Raw genomic sequence first — 25,804 nt, forward strand, 5'->3', positions numbered from 1 at the left:
GCGGTTTGTCGGCTTGTTTGTTTTCCTTCTCCCACTTTATTTGCTGCACCTGACATTTACATGTGAGCGGAAGCGACTTTCTCGCTCAGAGGCACCTACTAAGCCGGAGCTGGCAAAGCAAAGCGCCAGCCTTGGTCTGGGGCTCCGGGGAGCTGCAGGAGGGAAGCTGAGGGCCAGCTATGGGAAGGCGCTTCGTGGGGACGGGCGCATAGCTGCTACTTTAAGAGTAGTGGCGGTGGGAGGGCAGAATGTCTCTAAACTGTACTGGCCTGAAGGTCAGGAGTGGGTGGGCCTCTTGTCTTTCCCGGACGTGGGTCCTGGGGCGTGGACTGCCTTCCGAAACCAATAGTTATGAAAATAATAATATTCATTTTGTGTCATGATGGGCATTGTGAACCCCAAGATAAAGGCGGTACCCCCATAGTGATGATAAAATGGAGGAAATCTGCAGAAATCTTTCCAGGTGGAGTAGGCCTGCTTGGGGGAGCTCGTCGACCTCGGGTTTCAGATTTGAGTTGGGCGGTTCCTTGAACCGGAGGCCAGAACACCCACTGGGAAAGAACATCAGTACCCTGCGGAAGGAGCCCACCACTGTTTCCAAACACCACCCCCACACACGTGTCTCTGCACCTCCGCCCCCAAAACAGGCCCCAACAAATATTCCTTAGCTGTATGTTGGCAAAAACCAAACCATCCATGTCCTTCCCAACACAGGCTAGGTAAAAAAGTAAAGGAAGAGTTGGCCCTTTGAAAGACAAGGACTTCCATTAGTGACCGACTTAGTTCAGGGCTTAGCTACAGCAACAAAACAACAAGCACCACCACCACCGTCACGGAAAACAACAACCTCTTCTCTAAGGAGAGCTGGGCAGTTGCACTCCTGGTTATGGGGCTGATGATCCACAAAAATAAATCCCTCCAGAAGAACCAGGAGTTTTAGTGGAGGAACCACGACCTGCCATTCCCTCCTCACAGGTCTTCCTTTCTAGAAGTAGGAGTGAAAGCTGGTGGTGGGGGTGGGCGACAGAAAAACAGGTAGCCACCAGCATCTCAGGCCTGAGCCACTTCTGGGTGGAGGCGCACCAGGTGCACATCAGGCGGGAGCTTCCAGGACTCGGTTCCTGTAACTCTGGGCCCCCAGGCAAGGTACTGCACCCTAAGCCTGGAGCTAGACGCCCTCTGGCCCGGGTAAGTTGGGGAATTTCCTAACACGCAGGAGGACTGCAGCTTGATGAAGAGAATTTTTTTTTTTTTTGAACCAGGATCCAAATACCAGAGGCTGGGCCTGAGACTCAGAATAACCCACTGTAGTCCAAGCACTCCGCCCAGCCCTGAGGTGAATCCAAAGCCCTAAAATGCAGAGTCCACTCTCTTTATGTAAATGTGCTCAACCCAAGATGCGAAGAATCCACCCCGGCAAGATTCCCCCGGCGCTATTTTTAGCCAGTGTGACCTGAGCTTCTCAGGCACGACCCGCTGTCTCCAGTTACACTATTACATTTCAACAGTTAAAATGTTGCCCGGTAAATTGTTTATTCCCGCGGAAAAAGGGTACTGGTGGAGGCAAACACTGAATCTGTCTTTTTCGAAGGAGATGGGGGTTATGGGACGAATGCTGACTGCACCAAGCCTCTTCCAAATACACCTGAGCGCTGGCAGCCGTGATGTGGGCGTCGGGCAAGAAAGGGCTTCGGCAAAAGCCCTTGCTAAAGCCTCTCACTTTCCCCTTTCTGAGCAGCAAGAGGCTGAGGCCGTTTCCCGAGTCATCTGAGACTGCTGAAGTATGGCAGGGCAGTTTTGGGGGTGGGGGCATATCTTGGCTCAAACGCCCTGTGCTTTTGCAGCCCTTCGCTTGGCACAGACGCTTTCTCGTTTCCTCCCTCTAGTGCGCAGGATACGGGAGACAAATGTGGGCTGATGGGACCGGGCCACCAACTTGGATCCCAGCGCGCTCGCTCGCCAGCCCTGGTTGCTCAGTGAAGAGACAGCTCCGGGGCGCGCTCAGGAAACGTCAGGGGCAGAAGTAATTGGTGCAGCTCCAGGATGAACAATTAACATCTTGCTTATTAATTCGTTAAAAACAAAACGAAAAGAACCTTGATGGCAACGCTAAGAAGAGTTGGAGGGCGAAGATCTGATTTCATTTTTTTGTAATCAGACAACCCATCCATGCACACACACTCTTAAGAGGTGGGGGCGGTTTCACCAATTTTCACGTCCCTTTAAAATATCAAGCCCCGCCGGCAAATGCTGCTCAAAAAACGACCTGAGAGTGCAGCTTAGGCTAGGAATTCAGAGCCAAATCCTAGTTACTCACTCACCTCTGTAACTGGGGCCTTTTAAAGAATGTATCTGAAGTGGTGGACTTCTTGGTCTGTATGCCATAGGGGGTCTACAGACGCCGATGTGGGCAGAAAGGAAGCGGGGACAGGCAACACTCACATTCTACGCATGACATTTACTCGTTTTAAATTAGACATGAGTCCAGAGAACAGCTACAGGATATCGATTTTTATTTAATAATAAAGACTCCCCCCCACACCAGGAAATGTTTACTGTGATACAAATAGTAGATGGAGACCTTCTTTGACGATTGGATAAAATCTGGGACAGAATTTATGGAAAATTCACCATTCAATAAACTAACACACTTCAGTTAGCAGGTGCCTGTGAAAGAAATAAGTAGTATTAGGGAAGTGGTCAGAATTATAACTTCAGAACCTTATTGTTCTGGTACTATTCCATGTAGGGGAGTAGGGTAGGATGGGGAGTTCCGATTCCCTGAATCATGCTGGTTGGTTTTGTATTAGGGATGTGTTTGCAGGGTGGCATCAGTAGCCATAGTAATAATTAACATCTGTACAGACTGCTGTGGGTAGCAAAGAACTCATATTACTAGCTCATTTAAGTTTAGGGACTTGTATAGCTATGAGACCTTTGGAAAATCACCTAACCTCTCTCTGGGCTGCAGATTCTCCTTTTTAAAATAGAAGAGTTACACAGACTTCTAAGACCCTGACTCCCCTAGAGAAAGCAGCTTGTCAATGGGCCTAGTCAATCAAGAGGAGTGGAACATTTATCTGAGCTTCTTTCCTCACCAGTCACATAAAACTTACCCTGTAGAGCTTCCTGGGAACAAATTTTCATATGATAAACAAAGGTCATTCGGGCATGAGACAATGGTGAGTGAACAAATGCTAATTGAAGGCCCTCCATGCCAAAGCCAGGTGGTAACATTTGGCTGAAGCAGACCTGGAGAGATGCCGGTTCTCACCAGCATCAATCAGTTTCTGTTGGGATGGAAGCCTGCAGTCCCTAGGGGACACCAATCTATAAGACTCCCCGCCCCCGCACAAGGCCCTCTGTATCAGGGTATTTAAATCTTTCTCTGTGTTCATCTACCAGACAGAATGACAGTGTATTATACAATTGTACAATGCCCACAGACCCTCATTTCAGAACAAAGGAAGAAAATGGGCAACTACTAGTTATTTGAATAACTTATACTCAATGAGCAAAACCAAATTTCTGTATCCAACTATTACCCCCTCTCTTGGGGCTTTTTATTTTCTTTTGATCCTCTGACCATGAGAATATATTTTTAACAGAGAAGCAGGGGGAAACATGTATTCCCTGGCAATAATCAGAAAACTTAGTAATCCCTCAAAGAGAAGTGTGATACAGCTCGGAGTCCTTCTCTTGTGATCTTGCATCCCGGCATCTAAGCCATACAACTGTAGTCTACAATGACCTCACATGAATTCAGGAACTTTTCCCCAGGTAGAGAGAACCAGGCACCCAGAATGCTTAGCAAGAAAACAGTCTTCACTCTGTAGGGTGAGGGCCACATCTGCTCCTGTGAGTGAAGCCCAGGCAGCTGTGGGCAGCTGCGGCCCCTCCCTTCTGTTCAGGATGAACATGTTTGGCTCCATTGTGGCCTGATGGGGCTGGACAGGTGGTGGACTCTGGGGAGGCCCTACAGAAAGGACACTGTTATTGATTTCCTTCCCTGAGATGTTAGCTGAGTGGACTGTGACAGGGCAGGGTGGGGTGGTTGGGGGTCAAATCGTCCATTATTGAGTCTTTCTTTGTGTGAGTGATTGTTGATTGAAAGAAATGGCTGAAAGTCTCCCTAAACTCACAATTAAGTAGAGATTGAACAGGTTATTTTTTTTCCCATAGCACTATAGACTGCCCAACTGAATAATTTCATCAGAATACATTCTCTTCCTTCTCACTCTTTCTCAATTCTCCTGGGAATTCAGGTCAATATGGGGAGAAGGTTCCTAGTGTAGGAAGAAGAGGAGTTTTGGAAGGACTTCATTCTATGAATAATTTCCTTGATCTAAAAGGGATTCAGAAAGTAGACTTGTGTGCTGAGGTGAATTCAAACGCCCTGCCCTATCAGGATTATGTGGGCCACTGGGCTTCCCAGTCTCTAGGAGCTACAAATACTGGGCAGAGCAGGATCCCCTTAGCAGGAGCAAACACTGGGGACCTTTGAGCAGGGAGGGAGCTGTGTCAATGATCTGTGGATTTAAGGAGTGTCTCATCTGCCTGGTAGGGCAACCCGCCCCTTCCGGCAGCTTCCTGCTCCCCATCCCCCTCTGGAGCCCCTTCCAGCGGGGATCCTAGAAGCTGGGTTCCTCTTCAAGGAATGTGGAATGGCCTCTATATCATTAGAGGGGGGAAAAAAGACATCCCTTTGATAACCTGGTGGGGCTGCCCTACCCATCTTCCAATTGCTTTATTTACCTGGATCTCTTTCTTCCCACCCTCTCTTGCCCTTAGAAGTCAGCTCTGGCTGTGGCTCTGTGTGCTGGCAGCCTCAGCCCCAGCCCAATTCCAGCCCCAAGCTTCCTGAACAAGTTCACCTTCTGCAGAGTGATTGCCGCAGGCTTCTTTGACCCCACATTGGGTGGATGATAGAGAGATACTGAATGGAAGGGAGTCTCCAACTACAGGAGTTGGGTTGGGAAGGCCCTTTCCAGTCCCTTCTTGGGTAATCTCACCTCAGCCAGAGGGCTCTTAAAAAGTTGCCAAGCACTTTGGGCCCCAAAATAAGAAAGTCTAGAATAGGATCATAATGCAGGTGGCCCTGTATTCTCCAGGGCCATAGGCCTGCACTCTGAGGCTGGAGAACTGCCCCAGTCTCGAGTGGGCCTCTAGAGGACAGGCAAGAACCCCCAACTTGCCAGCCTGCTGGGGTGGTGTATATAAAAGACACCCAGGCTTCTTTATCATCTGCCAACTTCTATAGATGCAGAACCGATTCTACAACCCTGTTTCTTCAGGGGACCCAGCTGGGCCCTCTTGGCAAAGAGGGGAACACGAATATTGGGGGAACACTTCCACTCAGAGGAGATTATCAAAGACATCATTTACCATCTCCTTTCCCCTCACCAAACAATCCAGACCTTAGGACTGTAGGCAGGATCATGTTAATCCCAGAGAAGCCTTTTTGTTGCCATGAATGAAAGTATTGGTTTTCATCATGGTTGCCTTTCTCGGGCTCAAGCACTCTAAATCTTAGGTTTCTCTGTGGCTTCTCCAGCTTGTGATCCCAAGTTGACCCACTAGAGCCAGAGCAACCCTAGCTGCTCCCAAAGCAGTTGGGTGCACAGGCTGGAGCCCTTTCTCCGGGGCAGAGCACAGAGACACAGCTGGAAAATGGGGACAATTAGCCAGCAGCCGGCGGCCGGGGTCATAAAAACTCAGGAAGCGGCCACCACAGGGCCCAGGGAATGGCTGTCCCTAATAAAGCGATTGTTCCAAAGAATGCCAGCATTCCGAAGATACAGACTTGCCTCAGCCTGGGCTTCCAGAGCTCAAGCCTGGGAGGGGGTCAAGAGGGACGGAAAGGGGAATTGTACCCAGGAAGAGGAGGAAGATCTTTACTAGATCAAAAGTCTGCAGTGCCCACCGCTTAACCTCCCACATTCCTGCCCCATCAGGACTGCGAAAACACCCCTTTCTGTCTTTGCCTGGATTAGGTTTCTGTAATGGGGTTTGCAATTTAATTCTGGCTTTATTTCTTGTGAAGTGAAATGGCACTTGGTTGTCCCAGTCAGGCTTTTGGGAAGTCCTCCAGGAGGACCAAGTGGCAGCTCCTATCTCTTGGAAATACAGCACCCGACTCCTGCATAACCTTGACACCCCCACTTTTAACCTTCTTCCTGACAAAACTCAAAAACACTGAAGGAACCAGAAAGCACAGGTTCCTGCACCCCTAGGCTAGTTCTATAGTGCTTTGGTCTCTTAACTAGATGGCTTGGTAATTGTCACCTGAATGAGGAGGGTAATGACACCAGCTTTGTCCCTGATCGCGGGAGATGTGAGAATCAAGGAAGATAAAGGACACTGGAAAGTGCTCTAGAGATGAAGGGAATAGTGACAAATATCTGAGAGAACCAACAAATGCAGGTGTTCAGGAACAAGAGCGGGCAGCCAAAGTGGGTTCCCAGGGAACGCAACACTGGGCAGTCAGCTGCCTCGCTTTGCCCTTATACCCAAGCCTTTCAGCAAAGCTAATTCTCAGAAAGGAGGCAAATGACCACCACTGGTGCTCTCCAAATTATTGCTAAAATGGAGATGGAAATGGGTGGAAGCCTATTCCTGCTACCTCTGTACTCCTGTCTCATTAGTTCCTGATCCTGACCTCAACACTTCTGTCCCCAAATGGCCATTTCCAGATCTGGGCCCTCTGGCCACAGTGCTCCCTAATTGAAGAGGAATTCCTTCTCAGCCTTTGCTCTATCGGAGCTTTTCATTAGCAATAATTAATAACGGCTCTGCGTTGCCTTCCCATTCCCTGGAGATGAGAAACAGAATGTTTTACTTTGTAAAGGGGAAAGGTTTTTTAAGACAGATATGATGTAAGACACAAATACAAAGGTATGTATTAGCAGAAACTCTGGACTCCTTTTTTCCTTGATTTTTAGCCACTTACTTAAAAATAAAATGAGCGTACGTCGCTGAATTTTCACAAAACCTACACACCATGAAATCAGTACTTTGTTCAAGAAATAGAAAGTTACCAACACGCTGGCCTCCCCCTCCAGATTTCCCTCCAATTACTGCCCTCCAAGGCAAACACTAGCCAAACTTCTACCACAGGCTCATTGGTTTAAGTTAAGACGTTTGATTCTTGAATATTGTTTTAATGAAATGCTTTAACAATTCAAATCCAAAACGTAAGATGAGTTCGAAGACGCAGCCTAATTTATCTTCTGTGGAGGGCGAGCAACTTCTTTGGGTAAGAAAATAAATAATTAGCAGTAATAGTTGCTTGGGGCAGCAGCTATCCTGGCCAGGGGCGCAGGGCGAGAAGGGATGGGCCCTTCTTTTAGGGCTCCGCTCCTCACCCCATTGGTTGGTCAGAAATGTTCTCATCAAAGCAATGGCTTTTTATTTATTTTTTCTTTTCTTTTTGGGACAGGAGTTTCTTGATCGCCCTCTTCCTGGCGAATGCATAAACAAGACTGCTCCTGTCTGTAAACCCAGGTTCCCACAAGATAGCTCTTTCTCTCCCCCTGGCTTTGGCAAGTCTCTTGATTTCATTCTTTGAACCTGTGATTGGAGGTTAAAGTGCGCCAGGTTGGAAGGAGGAAGCTCTCAACAATAAAGGTTTGAATATTTAGCTGTGATCAGGTCGCTGCTCTCCCGCGAGTTCCCCCGCCCCTTATCTTTTAAAATGCAAATCGGGTTTGGGGGGGTTGTGCGCAGAATGAGCGTTGCGCCTCGACGTCTCCAGCCATTGGTGTCTGTGTCATTACTAATAGAGTCTTGTAAACACTCGTTAATCACGTAAGGCCGCCGGCCTGGGGCTCCGCACGCCAGCCTGTGGCGGGTCTTCCCCGCCTCTGCTGCCTAGTGGGAAGGAGGTGGGAGGAAAGAAGGAAAAAGAGAGGAAGGGAGGAGGCAGGCCAAAGGGAAGGACCGCCTCAGAGGCAGAAGCGCCGCGAGGAGTCAGTGGAGCACTGCGCGGCTGGGGCGCAGCCACCCGAGGTTTCTCTTGCCCCCACACCCTTTCCCTATCGCCCCTTCCACCCCCACCCCCGGCAACCTTCAGCGTTCCTCCCTAGGCAGTATGGTGAGGTCTGCTCTCAGGCCCTCGCCACCATGTACGTGAGCTACCTTCTGGACAAGGACGTGAGCATGTACCCCAGCTCCGTGCGCCACTCTGGTGGCCTCAACCTGGCACCGCAGAACTTCGTCAGCCCCCCGCAGTACCCGGACTATGGTGGCTACCACGTGGCGGCCGCGGCCGCTGCAGCCGCGAACTTGGACAGCGCTCAGTCCCCGGGGCCGTCCTGGCCGGCAGCCTACGGTGCCCCGCTACGAGAGGACTGGAACGGCTACGCGCCAGGAGGCGCAGCGGCTGCAGCTAACGCGGTTGCCCACGGCCTCAACGGGGGCTCCCCGGCCGCCGCTATGGGCTACAGTAGCCCTGCCGACTACCACCCGCACCATCACCCGCATCACCACCCGCACCACCCTGCCGCCGCGCCTTCCTGCGCCTCGGGGTTGCTGCAGACGCTTAATCCGGGCCCTCCCGGGCCCGCCGCCACAGCCGCTGCGGAGCAGCTGTCCCCGGGCGGCCAGCGGCGAAACCTGTGCGAGTGGATGCGGAAGCCAGCGCAACCGTCCCTCGGAAGCCAAGGTAAGCTGCGGCGGCGCCCTACCCAAGGGCCCTGGGAAGGCGCGCGCCCAGCGACGGCTGCTGGGAGGGCCCGGCGACCAGGGCTCACAGAGGCATCCCCGGCTCTCTGGGAGTTTAGGGCCCGGACAGGACAGGGAGAGGGAACAAGTTCAGGGAGGCTCGGGGGCTTCACTGGCTGCCGCTCCTGGGAATGGATATTTGGGGGTCTCACCACCCTGGGTTCAATTTAGGGCAGAAGAAAGGCTTCCTCTTTCCAAGAGTTCCTCATTCACAACCGCGAGACACCTTTGGGAAGATCCCGCGAATGTTGGCGTGAGCAAGACATCGCTCACTTGCTGCCTCCTGCACTCCTCGAGCAGCTCCTGGCCGCCGAGAAGGAGCTTTGGACTCCCCGCGGGCCGTCCTCCCCCATCCGAGCCACCCCAAAAGAGAGGCGGGTGGAAAGAAAGGGCGGCGAGGCTGCGTGTGGGGCCACGTTTGGCCATTTAGGCCAATTCAAGGGGTTGGAGCTACAGAGAGCAGAGGGACCGAGAAAGCTGCTGTCGCCGGAAGAAGGTGCTGACCTGGCGCGCCCAGGTCCCTGAACCTTTGGTCTACAAAGGGATTATTCAAGAAAGAACCTGCGGGAGTCCTCTTGAGTCTGCCGAAAGAGCAAGAAAAGGGGGAGAAAATGCTGGTGCGATTCAACCGCTCCTCCAGACAGGGGTCATTCTTCCTGAACCTTTCAAGGATGGTGTGTGTGTGTGTGTGTGTGTGTGTGTGTGTGTTTCTCTTCAAGACTCAAAGAGAAGTTTCCTCAAAGACCCTAGTTTGCCGGGATGTTGGAATGTGTGTGGAGAGGGAAGGAAGTGAGAATAGGTGTGGTGGGGGGGTCTTATTCGAGTCTTTTTACACGGTGAGGTCTTCCCCAGCTCCTAGCGCTTCCGCTTTTCTCGCTGCCCTTCTCGTTGGCCCAGCTGGCCCGCGTTGCAGGTTATGGCCACTTTGCAGAGGTTTATAGCCAATTACAACCGTATAAATCAGAGCGCCCGTTGGGGGCTGTCTTTGAACATCGACTTCTGCGTCACTGTGCGCACGCTGGGAGCGCCCTGTTGGGAAATGCCGCGGAGTGAGGTCAGCTTTGGGTGGGCTTCAGAGCCTTGGCGTTGTCCTTTCCCCAAGAGGAGGCGCCCTTGTCCTAGAACCGGCTCATCTCAGACCCGCGCTTCCCCAAACCCTCTTCCTACAGAGCCTGCTAGGGGTGCAGTTGGCTAGGGTCACCTGCGGTCTTAGAAGACCCGGTGCGCGTCGGGGGAGAGTGGCGGTGGGGCCAGGGTCGGATACGGGGGTGGGGAGGGAAAGCCGCAGGAGCCCAGGCCGCGGGGTCAGCAGATGAGAGGCCGCTGTGAAGTCCTGCGCGGAGGTGGCAAGGCCGCGGTCGGCGCCGGGCGCCCTTGTGATGTTAATGTGGGGAGGCTTCGGCCCCGAAGCCCGACTCCTCTGCGGAGCGTCATCTGTCAAGGGGCGGAGGGGGGTGGGTGCGCGGCCCGGCCGGCTTTGATATACACCTTCCCAGCCCTGCCATTGTCTCTTTTAGGGCCCGGAAAGAGGGTGGTGACTTTCGCAGTCAATAATGAATTCTGACAAGTCCCTCTCATCCCTCCCCCTTTCAGCCCCCCTCCTTGGTTCCCAGGGGGTGCGGGGCACCTCCAAGGCTCTTGGGGCGCGGGCCTCAGAGCGCACCGGGTCCTGGTCACCGTGTTCCCCCGCCCGCCCCGGACACTGAAAGGGCAGCACCCGAACAAAGGCCACTCCGAGGCACCCCAAGGCGAGTATCGCTCCTGGGGTGTTCGGCTGGGGGAAATATCCTGTGCCCGGCTCCCCAGGCCTGACGTGTCCTTTTATTTCCTAAGCGGGCTCCAGTACCAGCCCTGTCTTATCTGTGGGTCTTATCTAGTCTGATTCTCTTTCCTCCTCTGAGCAAAGGGATAGTACCAAGGGCAGAAGCCCTGGGTTCCAGGCGGTAGGTAATGCGTGTGAAGGCTCCCACCACGTACGAGGCTCCGGGCGCCCGGGACGTGTTAGTTCCCTTCGCAGGCGCGGGGTCGGGCTCCCAGCGCCCATTCAAATGCGCCTGCCGGGCAGTGTTTATGTTAATGCGCCTGGCGGGAGGGGGATGAAAGCTGGCCGCCATTTGCTCAGTAGTGGTAATTCAAACAGAATGCGGTTGTTATTAAGGCATTGAAAGGGCTTTTCTTTGATAAGATCGCCTTGTCCTGCATTGTTTGTGGCTGTGTTCCCCTTTCAGCGGCTCGGGGGAGCTCCCTCTGATCAGGCCTGTATCTTCCCAGGGCGCTTTTGTTGTGGTTTGCAAAGGGTTTTACCTGAACAAAGTCGGCCTGTGGGGCATTAAACACCTCCAAAGGCAACTCCCAGACCCTTTAGATCTTCCTGTACGACTGGGCACGGGGTGATTGAACCTGTTCAGCTGCAAGACCACCCCGACCTAGGACCCAGTCAGAGAAAACAGCTCCTGGCCAGGGATGGGACGAGAGCCGACCCAGGACAGACTCAATGGAGACGCCAGGCTCGGGCCTGCTCCCACAGCAGCTACACTATTTGTCAAGGCCCTCCAGTAAAACAATCAACCCAAGATTTAATATGTTGACTCAATCCAATGATCATAGATCACTGGTCAGAATAGCTCTAGTGGGGTTTGCAGTAGGAATAAATGGAGGATTAAAAAAGAAAAACTACCCAAGGCTAGACCTGGTTCCAGCAGGTATATTATCCCCAGCTGGAGCAAGGATCCACCCGCCAGCATACATTAGTGCCAGAGCCCAACTCAGAATTTGTTTGGATGATCTGATATGTCTGCAAGATGATTCTGATGGCTTGAAGGAAACTGTCAGCTCCTGCACCCCTCTTTCCATTTGTAGTAAAACATACTAACCCCTCTTCCACAACACATAGAACCCCAACTGTTTCCAGATGGGATGCTGGTCTCTGGTAGGTCTGATAATCTGGATATTCCTAGAGTCTGGCCACTTCCCCCCCCACCTTCCTTTGGTGCTAAATTTATTCTAGTACTATGTTTGGTTTTTCAAAATGGTAAGCTGGGCTGGGTTCTGCTATCTTCTCTGTATGTGAAGTTTTAGTTTTTCTTAATTTTTAAAAACCACTTAACCCCAAGGTTAGTTTAGTTGCCCTGCTAGCCTCACACACTCCCTTTCCCCCAGGATCCTCTGGGGTGGGGGTGTCTTGTCAGACTTGGCAGGAACCAGGCAAACCCTCGGCCTCCCAGGGCGGTGGAGGAAGAGAAATGGCCCCCGGGTTAGGGAGGTTTGTCATTACCTATGACTGATGAGCTGCTTTGTGGTTCTCAGCCCTAACTTCTCCTTCCTGCACAGTGAAAACCAGGACGAAAGACAAATACCGAGTGGTGTACACGGACCACCAGCGGCTGGAGCTGGAGAAGGAGTTTCACTACAGTCGCTACATCACCATTCGGAGGAAAGCGGAGCTTGCTGCCACACTGGGGCTCTCTGAGAGACAGGTGGGAATCACCCTGTTCTTGCAGGCCTGGCTGCTGCTTGGGGGAGACTTGGAGAGAGAATTAGCCTGGCCAAGTGTCCACTAAGTGTGGGGTAAAAGAGCATTTGCATTTTGAATGCTTTTCTTAAAGGTTTCCTTCTACCTCTGACTATATTTTCTGACGTGGTTGAATTTTTTTTTCTATTTTGAGAGCTCCTGAGAGGTGCAAGAAAAAGCCAAGAACATTACTTTAATCTTGAATTCCAGTTGGGCAATCAAGATCTATCAAAGACCAGTTTTTTTTGCGTGCCCAGAATTAGAAAAATAAATAAATAAAGAGCCCAGTCTCTGCTCATAAAAACTAGAGGGATTGACTTATGAACATTCTCTATAGTCTACAAAGCAAAGCGAAAGAAAACAAAAAGCAGGCCAAACTCATAGCCAGGAAGTTCCACATTAAATCTCATTTTCAGCTCCAAGGTGAGGAATATTACAGTTCAGTTTAACTATGAAGGGCAAAGGTTGTCATATGAAGTATACCCAGCACCAGGCCTCCTTGTGCTTGTGTAGGGAAGGACTTGTAGCAAGTTTCTGTTTCCCTTGGTTCGGGGACTCTATACTTTACCAGTAAAGATTCCTTTGGAAAGAAACGTGGGGAGCAAGAAAGGAGGAGGACTCTTCTCACAGGCTGAGTTGGGTGTGGAAATGGCTCCAGGGTTGAACTGTTAGGGAGATATCCAATGAAACTTCTAGAAGAGTCTGGGGTTCTTTCATTGGAGAGGAAGATATTAGCGTCTGGTTCCTCTTTTCCTTCACATCTTCTTTTTTGCTCCACCTAGGTTAAAATTTGGTTTCAGAATCGCAGAGCAAAGGAAAGGAAAATCAACAAGAAGAAGTTACAGCAACAGCAGCAGCAGCAGCAGCCCCAGCCGCCTCCCCCACAGCCTCCCCAGCCACAGCCAGGACCTCTGAGAAGTGTCCCGGAGCCCTTGAGTCCTGTGTCTTCCCTCCAAGGCTCAGTGCCTGGCCCTGTCCCTGGGGTTCTGGGGCCGGCTGGGGGGGTGTTAAACCCCACTGTCACCCAGTGACCCCAGTGGTCTGCGGTGGCACCAGAGCAATTCCAGGCTGAGCCAGGAGGAGCATGGACTCCGCTAGAATCCTCAGAAGAGACCCCTTCCTTCCCACCTACAAACATAACCTGCAAGTCTAGCTCTCAGAGGAAAATTGGGGGCCAAGAGTAAAGACAAATGGGATTGGGGAGCCTCAAGGAAGACATCTTCCCGATTTTTTACTTTTTGCCCTCTGACATTTTGTCAGTGAGGATATAGGAAATGATCACTGAGGCTTCACTTGGTACTGACAGAGGTATTGCCTGGACTGGCTACGGTGACCAAGCCTTCAGTCCTTTCTGCCCCAGTGCTCTGCCTCCAAAATCTGTGGGCTGCCTCTCTGATTGGAGCTGAGGGGAGAGAGGGGACCAGCAACACTTGGAGCCAAGATGGCTATTTCCTGCTCAATGCCTTCCAAGGACCAGCTGGTCCTCCTGCCTCAGGGGCAGGCACAATTTAAACTGCAGAAGCCAGAGGCAGCTAAGATAGAAAGCTGGACTGACCAAAGACTGCAGAACCCCCAGGTGGTCTGTGTCTTTCTTCTCCTCCCTTCCCAGACCAGGAAAGGCTTAGCTGGTGCGTGTGAGTGTGTGGTGTATGTGTGTGGGGGTGGTGGTGGGGAGTGGACTCCAGGCATAACAGGGGAGGCCCCCGCCCAGGGCCTTGTTTAGAAAGCCTGTCACCAGAGCTTCTCTGGGCTGAATGTATGTCAGTGCTATAAATGCCAGAGCCAACCTGGACTTCCTGTCATTTTCACAATCTTGGGGCTGATGAAGAAGGGGAGTTTCTTTTTGTTGTTGTTGTTGCTGTTGTTTGGGTTGTTGGTCTGTGTAACATCCAAGTCAGCCTTTTAAAAGCCTTCTGGATCCATGGGGAGAGAAGTGATATGGTGAAGGGAAGGGGGCATCTGAACACAGCTGAAGTTTTCTAAAAAGGAAAAAAAAAAGATAAATGAACTTTTCAGATTTCAGATTTTGTAATTGATTTTCTTTAGAATTGGATGAAATTATTATTTTCTAAGAAATGAAATATCTGTTGCAAGCCAAAAGTAAAAAAAAAAAAAAAAAAAAATCAAGGAGAGGGTGGAGAAGGTTATCTGGGCAACCTCTCTTTACCCCGGAGCGTCAGAAGCCTGAGGGAGCAGGTACTGAGACCTTCCCTGCCCCCAAGCCTGAGTCCAGCCTCCAGAGTGGAATGTGTGGTTCTCCTGGGGGTGCCTTTGGGCAAAATGCACATCTGAATGGTCAGCTGCTTCCCAGCTGCTGCGGAATTATGGGCTGGGGGCGGGTAGGGCTGACAGGGCCTCCTCGGTCTCAGCATCTCATCAAATCCATACCCAGGCAATGCAAACACTAGGCACCCCACCCCCATCAGTGACCCGCTTCCTTCCTATGGATGCCCCACAACCCAGCGAATTTAAACATCACCATTTCCCAGGCAACATTTCCACGAATGAATCACTGGGCATTTCCTTAAGCTCTTTTCCCTATCCCGTGGTGTCCTTATCCCATCCCCATCCCACCCACCACAGACAAGATCCTTGCAGTGCTAGTTGCTTATATCTGGTTGATCCGCTGGGGTCCGGGTTTAGGTCCTGGAGGCAAGGAACTGGGCGCTCGACTGGGCCAGGGAAAGGAGAGCTTTCCCCCCATTTCAATCTCCACCGAGGGAAGAAGCGCCTCAAGCCTTGCTTTCAAAGGAAAGGCTGAGACAGAAGGAGACATAAATGCCCCCTGCAGCACCTCCCTAATTTCGTAGCCCTTCTGGGTGGCGCATTCCGCTCCAGAATTGAGAAAAGGGCTCTAGGGGCAGAGCCCGCGGGCGCCAGGCCTTGGAGTCGGAGACAGGGGGAGGGGGCTGTTACCGAACCGGAGACCGCGTGGGCGTCCGCTGGGCTACAGGTACCAGTTCAGGGCCAGGGCGATCCCCACTCTCCCCGAGTCTCCAGGCGCAGGCAGGGAAAGCAGCCCCGCGCCCTGACCGCGCCCACACGCCTGTCCTCCGCGACGGCAGCCGTTGCTAAGCGTTGCCGTGAAACGCCTGTCAATAAACCTTGTTTGGACAGTGGAGCAAGAGCACAAGGGTTGTTTGCTTAGTGGTTAGAGGTTCAAAAGTCGGCATTGTCCCGCTGCAAGCGATTACAAGTTCTTCCCCTTCCCGGGGCTCGGCCCCCTGGTGCGCGGGATCTGGGGGCCAGGAAGGGGCGCTCGCTGGGCGGCTCTCTGAAATGCAGGCACGGGGCTCGCTGCTGTTAGGGCCTGCTGTTATGGCCTCCTGGCCCACGGAAAGGTCAGACCTGTAAGTTACGGCGCTTCAGACACAGTGTCACCTCCGGAGTGGGCCCCAGAGAACACGCAAGTGGCATGGCGCAAGTGGCCGGCGTAGCCTGAGTTTAGGGAAACTCGCCCCGAGCTGCCTGAGGTTATCTGAGACCAGGTTACCAAGTGGCTCCGAGAGCCTCCAGCACTGGGCAGGATGGGGTCCCGTAATCGCCCGGCAATCGAGGCTCCGAGTTATCGGCTCGGGCCGCTAGGGGGCGCGCGCGCTCTGGGAAGAGTTGAGGCGCGGGCCCGCTCCACGCGCTCGGTCTGGAGCCGGAAAGGGCCCCAGTTCCTACCCAATCAGAAGGTACCAGTTCCAGCATCTCGCCACACGGTGGCTGTTTCCAAACTGGGGCCCCAGAGGTCTCCCCACGAAGGCCAGGGGTCTGTTGAAAACTAACTTCAGGGGCTGGGGTGTAACTCCGTGGTAGAGCGTGCACTGAAGCAAGCGGGACATATAGGGTTCTATTTCCAGAGCCTACCAACAAGACAAAATCCAAAATTAAACAACAGAATGAAATTAGGCGCGGGAGATTCTTGGACCTGTTGACTGTTCGAGAAAGCAAATTTGAGGCAGAGGCTATTTTCCATTCTAAAAGAATCCTTTTTTTGCATATGATTTTTAAAAAATTACAGTAATATGGCCACAGTATTGAAATATGGTAAGACTAGGAATTTAAAATAAAAATGGAAATAAAATGTACCAGTATTGTGGGACTCATGTTAAAAGAAAGAAAGAAAGAAAGAAAGAAGGAAGAAAGAAAAGATATGGAGGGAAAGCAGCCTAAGTTGTCCGTTCCCCCCCTCCCATGAACATTTCGTGGCTTTATATTATTCATTCAATAAAGTTAACAAGATGGATTGCTGATGAAAGTAAGCAAAGTTTCTCTTCTTTTTATTAATATTTATTGAGATGCTCACATTGGTAAATAAAAGTATCCATAAATAGCAATTTAAATATATAAACAGTAATATTCTTGCTGTTGTTACTCATAACCACTGGGGCTGCTGAGACAGGAAGCAATGAGCAGAAGTGAAAAAATCTCAGCTGCAGAACGGGAAGGCAGCCAGGTGTGGTGGCCACTTGCCTGTCCACCCAGTCACTGGGGAGGCTGAGGCAGGAAGATCACAGGTTGGAAGCCTGCCTCAGCAACTTAGCTAGACCCTGTCTCAAAAAATAAATAAAAGGGAGGGGTCTGTGGGTCTCTGGTGGCTTAGCGGTTAAACGCTCCCGGGTCCAATACCTGGTATGGAAAAAAAAAAAAAGAAAGAAAGAAAGAAAAAGAAAAAGTCATTCTCCCCTCCCCCCAGGGTTGCTCTTTGCCTCTCATTTTAGAGACAGGCTGCTATTTTACATCTTACTGACTTTGTGGAGGACTGACCTCCTATTGCTTCCTTAACTGTGACATGGAGATCAGATGTCAAAAGCATTTTTACAGCATACATAATACTAGACCCTAATAATGACTCAAACTTCTACTTTTTAAAAGATCATGAACCATCTGATGCAAAGTGTTCCAGTATCCTTATAAAGAACTTTTGAACAGGGTAATTTCTCAACTCCAGATAGAATAACCCTTTTCCCAGAATTTTCTCCAATGCATTTTGCTTTTCTTACTTTGTCAAAATACCCTCAAGTCTGTGGTCTACTTATTTCCACCACCTATGTCTGTGTACAGCCTTGGTGGCAAAGCACTAACTAACATTCCAAATGTGAAGACAATTTACTAATCTGTATAGCTTCCTTGTCCTTTCATCTATCAGAAGAAATGTTCCTAAACACATCTAGTTTCTAGGAGAATCAAGATTATTTGAGGGTGTTGTTGGGAACCCCTTATAACTGATTAGTACATTATTATTATTATTATTATTATTATTATTATTATGCCAGAAAGGAGCAGAGAGGCAGATCTCTAACTGATGGCATTAAAATTTTCTTAATTTTGAAACAATTTGCATCTCAACCTCTCCATATTAACAATGTATTCTTCCAGTAGCTATTCCAAGAGCCTCCTATCATTTTCATTCTCTAAGGCTGATTCATCCCTAGAAGTCATGTAAGGCAAACATTTGATTTTAGTCCTCATGATTTCCCTCTCATTCCTATTGTAGTAACATGTCTTGTATTAAATAATTTTTCTTTGGAGGATAAAGAAAACCCCCATTCCTGTAATCCCAGTGGCTCCTGGAGGCTAAGACAGGAGAATCATTGGTTCAGTGTCAGCCTTAGCAACAGCGAGGTACAAAGCAACCCAGAGAGACCCTGTCTCTAAATAAAATACAAAAATGGGTTGGGGACATGGCTCAGTGGTTGAGTGCATCAAGTTCAATCCCTAGTACCCTGCCCAAAAGAAAACTCCCATTCATATCTAAATTATGTAGATTAAGTATTTAAAACACTAAATTATCATCTTAAATTACACCTGGACTATATGAACTTCTGACCCCTTTAAATCTTATATTCCTTTTTCCTTTTTCCTCTTGCTCTTCTTCTTAAAGAGGGTGCACTATGATTTTAGGAAACCAAGCAGATTTTAGTGACAGCTGTGGAATTAGCTGAATGATACTTGCCAAAACAATCACTCAATGTCTTCTTTGTTACAAATCAGAGGAGATTTTATATCTATCTATCTATCTATCTATCTATGCATGCACACACACATATATGTATATATACATATATGTTATATATAATACATATCAAAATGTGAAACATAAATACTATATATGGATTATATATAATATAATATATATTGATTATATATAAGATATATATCCTGATGTTCTTGCAAGTTATGAAATTAGATCTAAAGCAAAATCTCTCAAATTCTAACAAAAATAGGATTTGTTCATTCTAGAGGTTATACCAACATTTGCTTTAACATTCATCTTGGAGGAATCAGTCAAAGAAGGTAGGGGCAAGTGCATAGGTGACCTTCTGCTCCTATGTCTCTAGTATCCAAACATTACATTTGTTTTAACAACGGTGTTTCCAAACTGGAATTTGTCATTAACCATCATAGATATAGATAACATCAAGTAAGTTATCAAGCCCCAAAGTTAAATGACCAGTTTGTTCTTCTTTCTACCAGATCTTAGAGATCTAATCTATAAACCAAAATACTATCAATTTTGATACAAAGATTTCCCTGAGATGAAATGATTACTAAACCATCATTTCACATGCACACATTTACTTAAAAATAATATTCAGGTCCCCTGTTTGTTTTATGTGTCTAACATTTCATTGGTAAATAGGAACTCTAAGCATTTCATGCATTGTTATATTTGAGAATTAACTTGTAGAAAAAAAAATCCTCTAATTATTCATGTGTTATCTCAGAATGTTCAGGGTTGACAGTCCATTATCATAACACTCTGTATCTGCAGTATGACAATAATAGGTTTTATACAAGTGGTAGTTGATAAATTCCTCTCCAACCTCAGGAAAGCAAACAATGAAAAACAATGTAGAAGCTAGTCATTGTAGTACAAACATACAATGGCATGTTGTGTGTGGGGCACTTAAATAATTTTAACTTATTGATGATTAGTAGAATCAGCAACAAGGATTAAGTACTCAGCCACAGATTAGGAGTTGGGAAAAGTGACCTGGGCAGGATCTGTCTTCTATTCATGAGAGGCAACTTAGTATATGGTTCTTTTACTTTGTGTATCTAATGTTTTAAAACAACACACACAAAAAAAAATCCAATAGAACTATGTGCTATTTTCAGTACTTGCCCCATCCAAGCTCCAGTTTCCTAGACAGAATTATGTTAGGGTATATCTGTGTTGCCAAAAACAAACAGAAGAATGACCTCAGGTGCTGAGGGCCATTGCCAAGTAGGAATGATGCATTAAAATTTCCTTGCCAGCATACCCCATGTTAAATGGACTTGCTTGGCAATGGCACTCAGCACTCAGGAAGCCAGAACCAGAGACCACTATCCAATAAATAGCAGCATAGGGCATTGCAGAACAAAAAAACTGGAGTAAAAACATAAAAGAGGGGTTGAGGCTGTAGCTCAGTGACAAAGTGCTTGCCTCACATGTGTGAGATCCTCGGCACCACATAAAAAAATAAAGATACTATATGTGTTCATCAACAACTCAATAAATAATTAAAAAGCATAAAAGATAAAAATATTTTCCCTAAAACCACTTTACTAAAAGAAATGTATATTTCAGAAATCCAAATTCCTGTAATTATTTTCCTGTTATCATTTCACCTTACCTATGAATTGTATGTAGCCACATCACTGTCAGCAATCTATTAATAATACACATACATGGCACATGTACTCAGATACTTGTAACTGAAAAATGATAAGTCTTGGGCAAAATGACAAGCCTCTCTCTCTAAAAAAAAAAAAAGAAAGAAAGAAAGAAAAAAAGAAAAGAAAAAGAAAAACAACACCACCCTAATAATCAACATTTATTTCTCCATTTCTAGGGCTAGTCTTGAGTATACATCCAATGTTATGATTGCTCCTCTTGGGTGCCAGAACGCAGAACAAAGCTGCTTACCCAATGATCATGCCTTCCAAGGCAGTTCAAGGGGTAAATTTTTATTTGCATTTGTCATTATCAAATAAAAGCCAGATGTTACCTTTGAAATACTAAAGCCAAACAAAACAGGCAAGAAAGTTTCTTCAGACAGAACTTTTCGTTTATTCCTTCCCCCTCACCCGAACCTCAGAGAAACTAGTGGTTTAAATTTGCATCTGAATGGTTCAGGCAGAAAAAAATGGAAGAAAGCTTGTTATTTATTCATGCTTAAATTATCCAGCTGTTCAAATCGGCTTCTGTGCGCGGACCCAGCCATTGCAGAGAGAATGGCTCAGAGAGCTGCAGCCTCGCCCCTTTCCCTGGGGTCCGGATGGACCTGCAGGGCTCGCTGTCCGCACACCAGGGGGCTCAGACTCCTCGACCCTCCCCAAGGCCACCCAGAGCCACGTCCAAGCCCCCAGTGTCGCCCTGATTTCTGGGGACGCCTGGGCGAGGGTGTCCCCCCCTTTCTCGCACACCTGGGCCGCAGAGGTCTCCGCCTCGGCCCAGAAGGTTGCGTTCTGGTCGCGGGAATCCAGCCGCCCGCCCTGGGTGCGTCTCCGCCACGACCTGGGGGCACCCTAAGGAATCCGAGGGGTCTCGGGAGGGGTCGGAACGCGGGCCACTGCGGGAGCCGGGCGTGGTGCAGGCGAGGTCCCGGGTGGCGAGGCCTCCAGCCCGGGCAGCGCCTGCCCTGCGGATCGGAAGCCTCGCCTGGGGATTTCAAGCGCTGAGCTTTTCTGCTAGGAACAGCTGGGCTCCAGCGCTCGCCTTTTCTCTTCAGCATCAAACAGGTCGGGATTTTTAAAGGCACCGAGGTGCCGGAAACCTGGGACCCGGCTAGAAGCTCCTGGAGTGGTTTGGAGCATTTGGAGCTGAGAGCTCCAGGTCAGTGATCGCGGTGGCCGCGCCTGAGGGACTTTATTTTGAAGGGGGAAGCCCGGAAGGACTGACTTGTGCAGCCCACTCAAGGCTGCCTCCGCCCGCGGCCTCCCGGCACCCGGAAGGTTGCTCCCGCTCCGCAGCCGCACGAACGCTAAGCGCCCGGCAGGCGGCGCTGCCGTTCCAGCTGAGCGGGCGGAACGGCCCGGGCCTGGACGGTCTCAGCTCTTCCGAGTGGCCCCTTCCCGCCCCCTCAATTGCTTCCCTGACTGGGGGCGTCTGGTGGGGTCAGCCCTAGGGCATGCTGCCTTGCAGAGTGTGCGCACGAACCTGCACGTTTCCGCCTTTCCTGACCGCGCCGTGGTACTTCCTCTAGTTCCTGTGCAGCCACCAGAAAGTGCCAGAAGTCCTCTGGACCTGGACAGAAGCCCAAAGCCCAGTTCAGTCTCAACTCAAAGGACCGCCTCTCTGGTTTGCCCCTCACCAGCTTCAAGCCCGACGTGGAGGCGCACACCTGAAGTCCCAGCTCCTCCTGAGCGGAGACGGGTGGATCCAGGGAGCCCAGAGGTTCCAGCCTGGAACACAGCGAGACTAAAAACCAAAGCCAGCTCCGGTCATCTGCTGGGTGTTAGGAGACCTCCTTTCTCCTCTCGGCTCACACGACGAGTGGCACTGAGGGCTGATCCCCAGCCGGGCCCACTTTGAGTTTGCCGGGGAGGAAGGAGGGTGGACTTTTAATTCCCTGTCCCAGCTAAATAATTGACTCAAGGTCCTCCGTCCCTGCCAGTTCTCTCCCCTTACTACTGGCCTTCACTTCCTGCTCTGTGAAGCCCCGGGCACAGAAAAGCCAGCTCTTAATCAAAGTTAATATTAATAGCGGCAGGGAAGCCTTGCTTGGAGTTTCTCCAACAGTTAGGCTTCTACTCTCGCTCCCACGCCCTGCCCGCCAGCCCCCTTCCTGGGGCAATTCTTCTAGAATTGGGAATGGGTCTTGCACTTCAAGCTACATTCCCGAAACAAGGAAGCCAGAACCAGGCGCTTGGGCCTCGGTGTCTCTAAACCGCGTCCTTCTGGGTTCCCAGCAGTGCGGGAGGTGGCAAAGGTCGAGCGCACGGTAGCTGCCCACAGAAGCTGCGCCTGCCCGGGGTCTGTGGAGAGAGAAGCGGTTGCAGAGTTCGCAGGCTCGGGCTCCACGGCAGAGACATCTACAGGAAGGGACCGCGCAGAGCAAACTAAGGGAAGGGGGCCGGGGAGCGAAATTTGCCAATGTTCAACACTTAAAAAAAAAAAAAAAAAAGACAACGAATTAATAATGTAAAAAAATTCCTAAGAGGGATCCAGAATGCTTTTTCCTAGTGGGTGAGAAAAGAATTCCAACATGTCTGATTTCCTGGTAGTCTGGTTTGGTTTGAGCTTTTATTAATGCAAATTAAGGGCTGGCAGAAACATTTCCTTCCCACGAATTTAAACAATGCAGAATTGTAAAAAGAAAAAAAAAGTTACTAATTTATCCTTCATCCTTTCAATTCCATCGATTTGGGATACTAATATTACCATGGTTCAAATCATTCTAAGAATGTGTGTGTGTGTGTGTGTGTGTGTGTTTACACGAACATATAAAACCTTGTTCTTCCTTTCCTTTTTCTTTCTTCTTCCTTCTTTCCTTTCTTTCTATCCTCTCTTTCTTGAATACCGGACTGAACCTGGGCAGCTGTGGGGAGTGGGGTGCTCTAACTATGAGCTATATCCCCAGACCTTTTTATTTTTTATGTTGAGAGGGGCTCACTGAATTGCCTAGGCTGGCCTCGAACTTGTGATCCTCTTGTCTCAGCTTCCTGAGTCTCTTTTTTAAAATTGTAGATGGACACAATACCTTCATTTTATTTATTTATTTTCATGTGATGCTGAGGATTGAACCCCGTGCCTCATATGTATGAGGCAAGTGCTCTGCCACTGAGCCACAATTCCAGCCCCCCCTCAGCTTCCTGAGTCTCTGCAATTACAGGTGTGTGCTACAAAACCGGCTTCGTTTTCTAGTCTTTAAAAATAAATAAATAAAAGCAAAGTCATAGTTCATCATTTGCTTTTATCACTGTACTGATATATTGTGGGCAATTTCCTGGGTCAATACATATAAATCCAATTGATTCTTATTAATGTGTATTGTACTTTATGAATATGGATAATACCAGAATTTTACTTATTTAACAATTTGTTTTGAATGTACCATATGCTAGGTGCTGGGAAAAGATAGCAGTAAACATCATGAATGAAAATCTTTGTTCTTGGTGGGATTAATTCTGATGGGAAAATACTTTTTACACATATCCCATTGTACTTTAAAATTTTTTTCCATTGTAATTTTTTGTTGTTGTTGTTGAGGTATTAGGGATTGGATCCAGAGTTTTTCTACCACTCAGCTTTATGCCTAGCCCTTTTTTATTTCTTATTTTGAGACAGGGTCTCATTGAAGTGCCCAGTCTGGCTTCAAACTTGTGATCCTCCTGTCTCAGCCTCAGTTACTGGAATTACAGGCTTCTGTGACCACATCTGACTCACAAAATTTTTTAAAAACCAGTGCTCAGTGATGGTGATGGTATGATGAAAGAGTCTAAATATATTTTAAATGACAATTTGGCAATATATTTACAAATCTTTAAATGTTCCCACTCTCTTGAACATCTAGAATCTAGGTCAAGAAAATATTCAGAAATGGGAAGTTGGAAATAAGTATTCAACTGTGGTTTTGGGGTAACCAAATTATTGTACATGTATTCATTAAAGCATTATATGATCACTAAAGCTGCTTTTTTCAGAGTTATATACTGGCCCGGGGAAAGCTTGTTCCTCTTGCCTCATACATCAAAAAATGCAAAGGCAAGATAGGCAGATAAATGGCTCCTCAAATGATATCCATGCCCTGATTTCTGGAACCTGTGTTACTTCATATGGCAAATATCAGAACCCACCCCCCCCAAAAAAAAGTCTTTGCAGATATAATTAAATTAAGGATCCTAGAAGGGGGGTTATCCTGAATTATTCATGTGGGTGCTAAGTGCCATTGCAAATAGTATTATTAAAGAGAGTTGGAGCTGGGGATATAGTTCAGTGGTGGGGCACTTGCCTAGCACAGCAGAAGCCCAGAATTCAATACTCAGCGAGGGAGACGAAGAGGGAAATTCCCCTCTTCCCCCAACAAAGAATCAGAGAGATTAGTACATGTTGTCCTTGAAGATGACATTTAAAATGATGCAGCCACACACCAAAAGTACCAGATACCACCAGCAACTGGAAGAAGCAATGAGCGAATGTTCCCCAGGGAGTATGGTATAATGATACCAATTTTGTACTTCTGAACTCTAGAAATGTGAGAGAATAAATTTCTATCATTTTAAGCCTCCAAATTTGTGATAATTTGTTATGGCAGTCATGGGGGGAAAGCAGTAAAGCAGTGTTTCTGTTAGGCATTGTTATGTGACGACAAAAAAAATTAATGTCACACAACAGCCACCTCCTTCCATTCTATAGGACTGGAATTCAGAGTATAGCAAGAATGACTTGTCTTCACTTTACAATACTTGGAACCTCATTTAGGAAGACTTGACTGGCTGGGTTTAAAGCATCTGGAGTTTTTGTTGTTGTTGTTGTTGTTGTTTTTAACTCATATATTGTGTACCTGGACTGAAATGACTCACAGGCTGAGCTTATTTGATATTATTAACCAAAGTTCTTCTTCCTGTCTTGGGCTTCCTCAAGGTGATAAGATTTCCTATACTGTGGTTCAGAGTTCCAAGAAAGAATATCTAGAAAGGAGGGTGGAAGTCATATGGACTATAAAGATCTAGCTTCAGAAATCACATAGTGCTATTTCTATTATGACTGTCAACTGATGGTAGCAGTGACAAGCCCTCCAGATTCAAAAAAGGGGACATAAATCTACCTCTCAATGGGATAAATACCAAACAATAGGTAGAGCCATGCTTTCAGACTGTCAAAGGAGGCCCCATACGTTCAAATTATTTACGTTTTCCCACATTCAACTTCTCTCCCTGCCAAAATATGATTTTTATTAAAAAATTCAGAGTCCAGGATCTCTGAAACTAAATAAAGTCAAGGGGCAGATCAGGGTCTTTGGAAATGGTTCCTCTTGATCTGAAGAAATGTGAAATGAAGAGACAAGTTTTCTGCCACTCTTCTCTCAAATAAATCCAAAATATGATGCTATAGATACAGGGTTGCCACAGGAAATATTGTTGTTCTAAAAGTAGAGAAGGGGCTAAGGGGTATAGCTCAGTGATAGAGTACTTGCCTGGCATGTATGAGGTCCTGGGTATGATTACCAACACCATGGAAAAAATGGAGATGACACAGCTGTCATTGCATTGGTTTATATTAAATATGATATCTATTCAAGTCAAGTGTTCATGGGAATGACTATCTGGAACTCTCCCCCTATCTTGCAGGACTTTGTTCTCATTCTCTGAGTCACTTTTTTTTTTCTCATAAAAAATACCCTGATTTGCACTTTTAAGCCTGCTTTCTGCCTTTAGAAGGTTGGGGAACCTCATTTAACTTTTTACTATCTCTTTTCTTTTCAGTCCAAGTTAATGTAATTCCTTTAAAAGATTTGTAGGTTTCTTATGTATCAATTCATAAAACTCATTCCATTAGGGCTGGGTCTGTAGCTCAGTGGCAGAGTGCTTGCCTAGCATGTGCGAGGCACTGGATTTGCTCTTCAGCACCACATGAAAATAAACAAATAAAAT

At 48.2% G+C, this 25,804-nt stretch overlaps 1 protein-coding gene and 1 long non-coding RNA gene across 4 annotated transcripts; one reads left to right on the forward strand and one right to left on the reverse strand.

The window, feature by feature from the left end:
* Positions 1-7,818: 7,818 nt before the first annotated feature.
* Cdx2 (caudal type homeobox 2) lies at positions 7,819-14,024 on the forward strand. 2 transcript variants are annotated; one of them, XM_078016190.1, is made up of 3 exons: positions 7,819-8,662; positions 12,052-12,211; positions 13,015-14,024. In XM_078016190.1, exons 1-3 carry the CDS (start codon positions 8,122-8,124, stop codon positions 13,145-13,147), a joined length of 834 nt encoding a protein of 277 aa, XP_077872316.1. In that variant the 5' UTR covers positions 7,819-8,121; the 3' UTR covers positions 13,148-14,024. The 2 variants fall into 2 exon arrangements, with proteins under 2 accessions (XP_077872316.1, XP_077872315.1); XM_078016189.1 differs by having other exon boundaries at positions 12,052-12,197.
* On the reverse strand, positions 12,611-22,202 carry LOC144365181 (uncharacterized). Of its 2 annotated transcripts, XR_013423465.1 has the most exons (4): positions 21,553-22,202; positions 21,369-21,455; positions 14,020-14,211; positions 12,611-13,010 (listed from the first exon to the last, which is right to left on the reverse strand). It is a non-coding gene; the product is annotated as an uncharacterized LOC144365181 (long non-coding RNA). The 2 variants fall into 2 exon arrangements; XR_013423464.1 differs by having other exon boundaries at positions 21,369-22,186.
* Positions 22,203-25,804: the final 3,602 nt, after the last annotated feature.

Source organism: Ictidomys tridecemlineatus, chromosome 6, assembly GCF_052094955.1.
Source record: "Ictidomys tridecemlineatus isolate mIctTri1 chromosome 6, mIctTri1.hap1, whole genome shotgun sequence".
NCBI lineage: Eukaryota > Metazoa > Chordata > Mammalia > Rodentia > Sciuridae > Ictidomys > Ictidomys tridecemlineatus.